Here is a 12056-nt window from a genome sequence, read left to right as displayed (position 1 = left end):
AAGACTGCTGATCATTGCTCATGAGCCAACAACCAACTTGGTCTTGACCACCTCCAAACTGCCGTCATCAAATGAAGCATCTCATTCTTTTTCACTGTAAGCTGACCCAGTTTAACTTTCCTTGAAGCTATTGGCTGTAGGTTTCACTTACCGTTTTTTCACTGTGGCTGACTCTTTATCATCCTCCATAACTCCTTGATGTTCAGGATTATCCCTTTCCACTTGTTAGTGGCACTTAGGGTAGAGGGTCTGTAATATACTTACGTTAGCTCCTATAAAGGTATTCCAAAGTCCAAAGGCTCCAAGTTTCTTTCCAATCCAATGGCGTAGACCAGGCAGAGCAGGGTTTTATACCACAAAATGCAGCCTAGCTGATCGTCATGGCACACACGTGTCCCAACCGATGCAGTTCTCTAATTATCCACTTGACGTCAGATGTAAATTGGTATAATACACAGATTTTATTCACATTTTACACATGTCCACAAATTTTCTCTGCTGGATAATGTCAGTTACAACTCAGGACACAGTATAAAAACTGTGTGACCCCACAGCTAGTCTCTTTCTCTCTATCTGGTTCAACAGTTAACAGCCTAAAACTGAGCACGCCTCTCTTAAAGTCACAGTACACAATTACTAGAACAAAAATCAACAGCCTGTTATACACCCATAACAATAAACATAAACATATATAACTTCATCAAGTGCAATGCAAAACATTCTTATCTGTTATGATTAATTAACTTTTAAATATTTCTGTATTTTAATGGTTTTCAAAGTTTTAACTCAAAATATATATCTCACATAGTAAAAAGGGCACACAGTGTATGAATGAGTGTGAATGTTGGTTTCTGTTCGAGCACTTAGGCTCAGTGAATGAATGTGTGTGAATAGTGAATGCAGGACGGTCAGTGATTGACAGGCTGGATGAAGACTGATTCTCCTGAATTTATGCATGGTTCCATGATGATAGAGAAATATATAGAAATTGTTGGCAATAAAGCATGCTGTCAATATTTTAGAGACCCCCCAAAATGTCACAAATCATGCTTTTAGGGGAACTGATGTCTTTTTTAGGGGAGCTAAGCTCCCCCTGGCTCCCCCGTAGTTCGCACCCTGGAAGTCCACAGCAATGTGGGACCAATTTATCATTCCCTAAGCCTGAGTAAAGCTCCATTTGTCCTTTGTGAAGGCCTGGTCTGCTTCTAGAGTTCAGCAGCGACAGGTAGGGATCTCAGTGGAAGCAGCAATAGCACTGAGGTTTCCACTGAACCACTGGTGAACCCCCTTGAGCACTAATCCTATTTTACAGAGTTGGAATGAGGCCATTCCAAGACTGCATTCACCTCTTCTGGCTCCACACACAGTCAGAAAGCCATGAGGATGCATCACAGCCAGTATAGACAGCAGTATAACATTCTTTCAACCACTTTGGCTTGAGGGAGAGTTGTTGTCCAAAGATCTGTTCAGCACTGGACCGATGCTCAACATGCTCATGTTTGTTCTGGGAATATGCCCAGATGATGGCCATGAACACAAATACAAACCTTGGCATTTGCCATGCTGGAGAAAAGGAGTATTCACAGTGTCAACAGGAGTGATGTGTCTCTCCCTGAATTTGCACAAGGTTACTCATCCAGGGGAGGTGTGCTGATCTGTCTTGGTAAAAAGTGGCTCCCTGGAGATGCTCAAATGCAGACACCAGCAGTGGGAAAAGACATCGCTTTTAAATATTATGCAGGGGGCAATAATCAATACAGTGATGGACGTCGCCATCAATTATGCCTACAAAGTGAGATAGGTGAGCAAAAGAATTACATGCCAACAGCTTTTTGGGTATATACTTTCGGCTATCTTTAGGGAGAAGATGTGATGACAGTGGGGGCACAGAGAGCGAGAAGTTGAACATTACTTCCTAAAGACCTCATGCACTTCTTCGTGCTCTGGAGGAACACTGGTTCCTGACAGCTGTGGAAACCAGACCATGGGAGGCTTTCTGGACATGCTCTAACTGTTTCAATGAACACTTCTGCAGCTACCCAAAAGTCAATAAATATCCCTGGACCAGGAGATGCCTCGGGAAATGGAATAGATGAAATGATATTGTCTTCTGGTGACAACCCTCAAGGACCAACAAGTGGTGACCTGAACTGACACCAATGGACATTCATCAAGTGCAGTGACCTTAATGGCGCCCTCCAGACAGCAGAAGTGAATCCCCAACTCCCTGCTCAAGAATATGAGGCATTGTGGGCACCTGACCCAGTCATAGACCGTAGTATTAAGAGGATTGCAATCACACCAACTTATTAGTTAAACATGACATTATAGTAGAGTATGATCAATAGCTATATCACCTGTCCCACCAGAAACACTCACAAAGCCCCAAGAAAATCACTATTTAACATCTACATTAGGAATTAATTACAAGTTATACTATTTACAGTATGTAAGTATTCTGTCAGTGGTATATACTTTGATTATAAGACTGACTTGATGAGATTTATGTTGGTAGATGGTAGACAATGTGCTAAAATGTTTCCCTGTACCAAATGTGAAAATTTGCATTGTAATTTCAGCTCATTTTTGAAGCATTTATACTCTAGAGCAAATCTCATAGAAACTTTCCATCCTAACTCCTTATTCAAAAAACAAAGTGTTACACAATTGAAACCGTTATTTCAGTGATTTGAGTAAATTCCTCTGCTGGAAGTCCTCAGATTTCTTTTTTCTTGAGAATCTTCAAATGCTTGTGAGGGGTAAAAAGAGCACAGTGAATTCCTGGGAGGAAACGGCTGTCGACAGCCTGTCAAGTTCAAAGGCGTCTTCAGAGCGGGACATTACCTCTACTCCTAAAACAGTAAACAATGGAGTCAGACTCATTGTACGCATTAGCAAGCCACTAATGAAAGATGTGATCTATACAGAAATATGAATAAGCATGGAGATGTCACAGTGCTGCAACTCTGTCAGTCATTTTCTTTTATTTATGAAAACCAATTGAGAAACCAACCTCAGGGTAATGCAAATTGTTATTGTGAAAACAAAGCATTCAAAATGGCATAATTCTGAAGTCATTTGGGGAATCTGAAGAGTTTGAAATGGATCTAATGTTTTGCCATGAGCCATAAGCAGTTTAGACAGTAATGAATGATGTTGTTTGGTATTTTGTAGGAGTGATTGCAAGGTTTTGGATCTTGAACTGTTTATTGCAGAGGCTTATATAAGTCACATGAAAAAAGCAGCAGTCATTTCCCTTATTTTACTTTCTCCTACCTGCTTTTTCCTTTTTACCTCCTCTAAAGGAGATGGCAACCTTAAATAGTGGAATGCCACTTATGTTGAAGAAACAATGAATGAGAAACCAAAGAGTATTCCTCTATGTGGGTCTTATTACATACAACAAAAGAGGCTGCATTCAGTACTACTTTGAGGAAATTGCATACACTTATCAGATCTAGAGACATATAAATGTCTGATCAGCCCTTTAACTTGTTCAAAATTATCAACTTTTCTGATGAATGGAATTTTAACGGAAATTAATCACACTGTCAAGCTTTAGTAACAGCATTTATCTGTGTCTCCCATGATGACAATGTGTGTACAAAAAGTGACTGCAAGTAGGAAATTGATGTTACAAGTTAAACTACTGCATTTATTGCTGCTTGCTCAAAGGAATATTGCATGCATATATAGAGGCACTGTTAGTGACATTGAATTGTAACACCTTTTGCAAACTTGTGATTAAAGTAAATAATAACCGATAATAAGTGTCTAATTAAGGGAGCTTTGCTTACACTGTACCTCATATTCTGATATAAATAAGTCCTACTGCCCATAAAACCTGGTTGTCTGTGTGCCTAAAGCACGACTGTCCCTTGTTAAATGTAAAACAACGGATTCATCTACTGCCCACGGAAGTATCAAGTTGAAGTAGTGCTCTAACTGGCCCATAAATTATGAGCCAGGTGTTTGGTTTGTTTGCTCTTGTGTGCCGCTGGTGGAAGACATCGGGTGGCGCCTCCCTTCTCCTCCTCTCATCCCCTCCCTCCCTCCCTCTCACCGCTCCCTGGGGTGTGTCTATGGTAGCGCCTCTCCTTTCCACGCAGTGTTTATGTGTGTGTGCGCGCGCGCGTGTGTTTGTGTGCGTGGCGTGCGCTGCTGTTGCTGCCGCCTCCTCCCTCTGCTTCCTATCTGCATCTGCTGCAGAGCTTAGCCAACACGCATCTAATCTCTCTCTCTTGTTGTCCCTCTACTTACCTCTTTCTAGCCACCACAATCTTTCCTTTCTTTCTTTCTTTCTTTCTTTTTGTTGTTTGCTGATAAGGGAGTCAGCGCACACCTACACCCGTGGAGTCTGGAGGGAGACATGGGGCAGTCACTAGTCGTCACTTTGGAGTATTGAGGACGGCGGTGAACCGGAGGAGAGTGCCGGATGGGTTAGGAGCCGTGAAACCCACATCACTCACCGCGGATTGAGCAAGCAACCCCCTCCTCCCCCTCCCCGCCCTCCATCCTCTCTCTCCCTCTCTGTCTCACCCTAGTCTGCAGCCTCCAAGAACAGCCGCCGCATCATTTTTTCAGACCAGCAGACCCCCCCCCCCCCACCCCGTCCCTCCCTCCATTCTCACTCTTCTCTCCATCTCCCTTTCTGCTGCTTGCACCACTGTGGGAATGCAGCGAAGGTAAACGAATCGTAGATGCTTCTCTCTCCCCCCACCTTCTTCCATCACAAACACCGGATCTATCATCACAGTGACGGACTGCAGACCGACAGCTCTGGAGACAAACGGCTGTCACTCCGGGAAAATCAGAGTGAGGCGGTCGGCGTAGGAACTGGACCCGGATCACTTGGATTTAGCCCGCTAACCCGGACACCACCAACACCGCCCCATCTCATTGGCAGATCACATCAGATCCCCTGTGCCCTGCCTCGTTTCAGTTTCGGTGGCTTTCGCCGGCTCTCTCTCTTTACTGGATTACCGGCAGCTGGAGAGACCAAAAAAAGGGTGGCCGGGCATGGGGAACTGAGGGCTATCAAGAGGCAAACTTGAAGTAGCCGAGAAAGACACCTGCAAGAGAAAAGGAAGCTCTTTAATATGTATGAAAGGTAAAATTAACTCAAATGAAACCTAAGAGAATAAAGGAACAATCGGCGGTTTGTATTTTAAGGACCTTATGCGGCCGATAATCAGCCACTTGAGAGTAAAGAAGGGTGCTGCCGTAGCCTGGGTTGTTGATCTACGCACGCACACACGGACATGGATTTACAGCTCCGATCTGAAGCGGATCGATATCCTTTTCTGTTCTTTTTTTTTTACGTCGGCTTTTTTTAACAAAGGAGTGAAGCATCCTGGGATTTATCATCGCTTCGTTAGCTCTGAACTACAGTGAGGCGCCCCCTTGCTTCGCTCTTTCACCTGTCCATAACCTGTGTTCTTGTGTGTGTGGTAGACTGTATATTCCTGTGCATAATATGTGTGTCTATGTGTGTGTTTGGTTTGTTGTCCGCCAGAGGGAGTGTAGATTATATTGCTGGTGCATGCATTTGAGTGCTCTGCCAGCTTTTAATTGGTGACTGTGAGTGATTTGTGTCTGCTTATGCTTGTGGGTTCTTGTGCATCATTTCATGTTTTATGTTGCATATAGGCTAGGCATGTGGGTACTTATTTAAGATGCCCAGCATTTCTTCTGCACCACATCCCTTTCCTCGTATATGCCCTTGTATCATTTGGCCACCTGTTTGACCTTCTGTACAACCTAAGAGACGAAAAACCTCCGGCAGCAGGATGAGTGAGCGCTCAGGTGCAAGCACTCTAGCAGCCATGACGCTGGAGGAGCCAGGGGCTGAACAGGCATCTCCTAGAGCCCCGGGCCCTCTCCGCTGTGGCCCCTGTGCTGTGTGGCCTCGCCAACAGACCTGGCTGTGTGCCGTGCCCCTGGTAATGGGCTTTGTGGGACTGGGACTCAGTCTCATGCTGCTGAAATGGATTGTGGTGGGATCTGTCCAAGACTATGTCCCCACTGATCTTGTGGATCCCAAAGGTAGCATTGGACAGGACCCAATATTTCTCTCCAAACCCAGTGCCATGCCCAAGGGGCCTGACATTTCCACCGCCATTACTTCAGCGGCCTCTACCACAGCAATGGTGTCGACTACCACGCCACTAGCTGCGGATGGTACCGCCCCAGCGCCAAGAACTCGATCAGGGCCCCCAGCAAACCACTCAGCCAATGGCAGCACAGCCAATGGGCATGGCAACCGAGCCCCACACCTTCACAACCGGGTTGGCACCCGCATTAGTGGGACTGTGGTTACCACCTCCACCACTCGCGCCACCCGACTCACCCCGCCCAGTGGTAAGGAGGTCACCCCTCGCAGCACCGTTAGAAAAGGAAGCAGCACTAATGGACGTAACGGAGCCGCCAACTCAAAGCCAGGACAGACTTCTGCTACCATCACCACTACAGCATCCACAACAACAGCTAGTGTGAAGACCACTGCCAAGGTGCAGCCGACCACCTCCCAGCCGGCAGCCCCAGTCAAGCCCACGTCACGCTGGAATCACGGGCGCCCAGGCAAGGGCCCAGCCACGCGCCCACATCACCGCTTCCGAACACGTAAGTTCACTTTTTGGGTTTTTGGAGTTGTGTGAGTGAGTGTAGCTGTGCGAGGTTATCTGTTGGAACTTGAAATGAGTGTTTCACAAGAGCTCTTTCTGGGCCTTTAACAGTAATAATGGTATGTCATCACATACAACTGTATCCATGGTTAAAAAAAAAACAAAAAAAACTCTTTTGTCTGATATGCTTTGATATGACTCATGGTCTGAGAATATAAATGATTTCCTTTTATATCCACATGGATAGTGGATACTCCAGCAGCTTAACATTAATCGTATTCATTAGCACAGACAGATATCAGGGGATATTCTCAGTATTTTCACCCCTCTCGTCTTTATCTTTCACTTGTGCATTAATCCGATATGAATCTTACCTCCGGTGGAGTTTTTTTTCACACACTGGTTTAAGTACCGTTAAAGGCAGGGTTCCATCTAGAAGTATTTATTTAGTTTTGTCTGCCGGAGTTGGGATGTTAGAGCTTTGTGATGTGTTCTGTGACTAAGGCCAGCATATTTGTGTTATGAAAATAAATAACAGGAGCTGTTGAGGTTTCGAAGTGGGAGAAAGGTTAGCTCTCACCTCCTGTCTAGAGGAATCAGATATAGCAAGGCCACACGTCTCATTTAGATGAGAGGATACTGGGAGCAGAGTGTCGCAGGTACTGTTTTTACACTGCAGAGACAGAGAAGGCTCAGAGGGGTAAATAGATGAATGTGCGGATGAAAGCGAGGTTGCAAAGAACAAGTGGATATAGATGAGGCAGGAAATGGAGAAAAAGGAGGAGAAATACTTTGAAAAACAACATAAATCTGAAGAGGATGGCAAAGGAAGGAAGAGAATTCACAACAAAGCAGGGGAATGGAGAGTGGGAGCTGTGAGTAGATGGGAGAGAGAGATGGCAGATGGAGTGGGCTAAGTGAGGGAAAGGCTAGAGGGAGATTGAGGGTATAAAGCAGGGGATCTGTGAATTTTGCATATTTAGCATTGTGTAAAGAAGCAAGGCTTCCTGATTATTCATTCCACAAGGGGCATGTTTTTAACACCACAGGGTTTTTTTTTCAGACGTGGGTGGGGCAGGATGCAAGCGTAATCATGAGTACTGACAATGTAGAATGTTCTCAAACTCGAGGCAGTATTTTTTTTTTTTTAACCAAATTTCGTTGGAACCTGGGATTTAATTGACAGCTTTGATTTTAAAACTCACTTTTGGCTCATGATCATCTATATTTAGCTGTATTTCACTTAAGCTTCCTGTGGTTGTACCAATGCAACGGATCCAGTGACAAGCAAGTAGTGTGATCAACATTATTGTATTTATCATGGGAGTGAATTATGAAACACTTCCTCTTCGTTTTTTTTCAGTGAAGTGCTCTAGAGGCGAATGACAAAACGGTAATATGAAAACTGAAACCTTAATTTCTCCACATTGCTGGTATGGGTCATGTTTGGACAGCAGTTCCTGTTGAATACATAGTATCCTCTCATTTATCAGCTGGATGTGACAATGGCATCGATACCACAGGCAAACGGTAAACAAGTGACATTATTTTCTTCTTGTGTACCACAGGGCAAAATATTTTTAAACCGTATGAAAAAATGACTACCCAACTGAGGGAGGGCATTGGCTGTGGTCAGCTTAATTTCACCCAGTTATGGATTCCAATCATCACAAAAGTATAGAAATTCCCATAGACAGTCCTCAGACTCCTCCTGCAGCATAATCTGCTGCTCCAGAGTCAGTTACGTCACTTGACAAAGAGCTGCCGAACAGCTGAAAGCTGCCAAACCGGGCAGCCCCCCTTGTGTGAACATCAGGACGCATCTGTTTGTACTGTATGCTATAAAAGGGCACAGACTTCAAAAGCTGAAGCCTACTTAGTGAGGCTGTCCTCAGTTAATAAAAGCTTTCACATATACCAGTAATTTTCAGTGCAGGCTGATGTCGATAAGTCTCCAGCCTACATGTTGACATCATGCAGAGTGGGCTGACATCTTGGCCCACTTGTGGAATCTTAATTCTTTTATTTAGCAAATATCTGTCATGCAATAGATGGCACTTTACAGGCACCAAAACACATCTCTGCTAAGTTTCAAATCAATGGGGACAGATTTTTGCCAATATTTTAGTAAACTCTATGTTACCTAATGTAAACCAAATCTAAAAAAATGAGAGCCATCACCTTTCTTCCAATCCTTTGAACCTAGAATATAGAAAAACTAATGATGGCTGTAAACACTCAGCCTTTTTCTTGTTTGCCAAAGACATCACCATGGCAGCAACAATTATTCTAGCTCTTTGTTAAGCATGGGTAATAATTCATGTCAGTGTCTGTGATGAAAACCTTCCCGCATAAACAATAATATTTGTAGTTAGATCCTGGGGTTTTCCACCTGTCTGCATTATGTCATTTGAACAGCCAAAGACCTCACCAGGGTGTAATGGCAGTCTTACAGCTATTGCTGACCACCCATAAATGATGCTGATCAGTCTTATAGCAATTCCAAATTCAGAAAGGGATTTTATTTTTATTAGACTAAACGTTTGTGGAAGCAAATACCTATTTTGTAGGGAATGGCAAGTGGGAAGTAACTCACTATTTTAAATATCCATGGTAAAACGATACAAGGGTCTGACTGGATGTGGCTTTTTCAGTTCACATTTCACTAATGCAGTGTTTTATATATAGTACCTACGTGTAATAAAATTGCTGAGGCTCTTACTCAAGTACAGTCTATTCTCATGGCCTGGATCTGTGCATGAATGATTTGCTGTCTCCGACAAAATGTCACAGATGAAATCCTCGTATAGTCAGCTGGTTTCTTGATAAATAAACTGCAGACTTTAACTTGCACTTGCCATTTGAGGAGAGACATTTGATGTCACAGAAGAAGCATGGGTTTCAACATATTAACGAAAAGCATTACTGATTGAATTCACCACTTGAATTTGTTGCATTCACCTGTTTGTACGGGTCTTATTTTTTCATTTGTGCAGGACAGTATTCACTTAAAGTATCCGTGAATTTTTCGAATAAACAATAAACTATGAATCGAATGTAATTGTTAGTGTTAAGAGTGAACCCCTACCAGTGTCACTGCTTATTCTGTCAAGTCAAGGTTATGCTTTGTGTTAAATGTTAAATACTAGTTTTATTCACAACCCCTGTGTTATTCATATTTATTCACATAACCCCTGTGTATAGCATTCATGTGCAATATTACATGGCAACACTTAACACAGTAAAGGCAAAACACGGGCTAACTGCTGCGTTTCCAGAATGCTGCGTGGCTGCATCTAGCTTACTGTAACAGTATGTAGAGTTGTGCAATACAGCGTATTTAAAGTGTAATCATAAACAGAAAACGTCCCGGCTGATGATGTAATGCTCTGTAAAACATGACTTCAGGTGCATTAGTCAAGTGATGTCATATTTTATTTTAAGTAGTGTTCTAATCCAATTATACTGTATGGTGTCGAGTTTCAGATAATCTCAACATTATATAGGAGGCAGTGACCCCCCCACCCCCACCACCACACTCTACTCATTGCTATTGCTCCTGCTGTTTGGTGAAAATTTAAATGAATCTCTGTGTCCTGGAAGAAAGACGAGCTCTGTCCGTTGGGGATGATGGCATATTCTACCTACTTCTTTTGTCTCTTTTTCCACTCCTCTTCCACCCTCACTGTCCCCCTTTCCCAGTGGTTATTGTGTTCGCTCTCTATGTCATTGTATTTCTCCATCTATTTTTGCTTTGCTTTTGTGCTTTCTATCTTCCTTTTATACGTTAGCTGCTCAGCTCACATTCATGAGCATATGGGCAGACGCAGAGAAACTGGCACACTTCTGAACACAAAGTCAAGCACAGAGCGTGTGTGTGTGCCCATACTTATGCATCTATCATCTGGTTTTCTCTATCTGAGGCTATTATGTATCTGACTCCACTCTCTACATACAAGCCCCATTGGCTCAGAAGTGGGGAAATAACAGGCGAATGGAGCAGTGCACAATGAATGCCTGTTGGGAAACCATGGGACGCTGTGTTGGCTCAGGGCCCATTCCACTCTCTTCTTGGTTGTAAGAAGTCTTCCTATGCGACGTGTGGTTGTAATTCCATGCACATCTCACTAGCCTGATTCCAGACTTGTGAATCGCCAGCCACATTGAAAGTCAAGCGATTCAAAGGTCTGCTGTTGTTCCTCAATTGAATCAGTGGCTGTGGAGTCTCATTTTGGAGAATTCATCTGTGCAAGAGCTAGACACAGCTATCAAGGCCTCTGTAAATCATCTGACTGAAACAACAGCCATTAAATCAGACCAGCTGTGCACTGAAGGCATTTTTTTAAAGATGAAAAAGTGTTGTTGCTGTTCTCCCCATGGGTTTAATTTATCATTTGGCTTCTTTGGCCATTAAGAAAATGGAACGGGAGGGTTCAGTGCTTATAGGTAGACCTACATCTTTGATCCACTTGTGCAAAGGTTAGTTTTTGGGTTTTCAGTGAGTTTTTTTATCTTATAAAATCATGTTACAGCTTACTTCTGTTAGACCCCGCTAATGCAGAGTCTGTGTCACCTAAAAAAGGATGTCAAGCAGATGGATACTTCAGTTACAGTGATTGTCAGGGCAAGATAAACTTTCTCTCAAACAGCGTAACAAAATGCCATTGTCAAACTGAATACTTGGGCAGTAACAAAATGGCATTTGAATTACAGGCGAGTATCATACTGTTGTTGCCAGTCAGATGTTGTGCCACAGCTGATCTTTTTTTTTTTTCAGATAGGAAAACACAGGAGAGCAACACAGAGGACCCTTTTCTTTGATGTCATGGAAAAAATGAACAGAAATGATTTTTCCTGACACGCAAGCCCCTGTTTTTATTGTTTTGTTTGTTTTTTCCCCACTATACATGAAGCCTGCACAAAGTACTACTGTAGGACCAGTGGAGCGTGTAAGGGGGATTAAAAACAAAGATATAAATCCAGTTTGCCTCTCTCTCTCTCTCTCTCTCCAGGGAGGTCAGGCTCTGATTTGCCAGACTGCCTCTGAGGCCCCTCTGTCTCTCCTGAGACACGCTCTGCTTGTTCGTTGAGGCTGGCCCAAGCAGGGCTGCTTCTGCACAGTGTGGTTGTGCAGCTGCAATGATTTACAAATATCTTCCTAGTTGGAAATCAAGCTCTTATGTCTCAGCTTCTGTCATTTTAGGCTCAAAGTTAGTAAGGAACTTAATTAAGGAACTTAATAACCCAAACTTTTTGTGGTGGTGATGGTTCAGTACAAAAGATGCATGCCTTTGGTGTGGGAGACTGGGGTTCAATTCCCTGCTGTGACATGTCTACCAGTGTGTTCCTGAGCAAGACACTTAACCTGTACTTGCTCCAGAGGCGTGCGACCTCTGATATGTATATATACAGCAATCGTAAGTCACTTTTCAT

The 12056-nt window shown here is 43.4% G+C and overlaps 1 protein-coding gene across 1 annotated transcript in view; it reads left to right on the top strand.

The window, feature by feature from the left end:
- Nucleotides 1-4636: 4636 nt before the first annotated feature.
- Nucleotides 4637-12056, top strand: part of nrg3b (neuregulin 3b) — a 201514-nt gene continuing 194094 nt past the window's right edge. Inside the window, 2 exon segments of the mRNA XM_038736674.1 lie at nucleotides 4637-5749; nucleotides 5751-6621. Coding sequence (XP_038592602.1) covers nucleotides 5717-5749; nucleotides 5751-6621 — 904 coding nt within the window. The 5' untranslated portion in view covers nucleotides 4637-5716.

This window comes from Micropterus salmoides, unplaced genomic scaffold (genome assembly GCF_014851395.1).
Source record: "Micropterus salmoides isolate LMB-PRFRI ecotype aquatic unplaced genomic scaffold, ASM1485139v1 Ms_hic_scaffold_21, whole genome shotgun sequence".
Classification (NCBI taxonomy): Eukaryota; Metazoa; Chordata; class Actinopteri; order Centrarchiformes; family Centrarchidae; genus Micropterus; species Micropterus salmoides.
The sequence above is the reverse complement of the archived record's forward strand: the minus strand, read 5'-3'. Positions and strand labels throughout refer to the sequence as shown.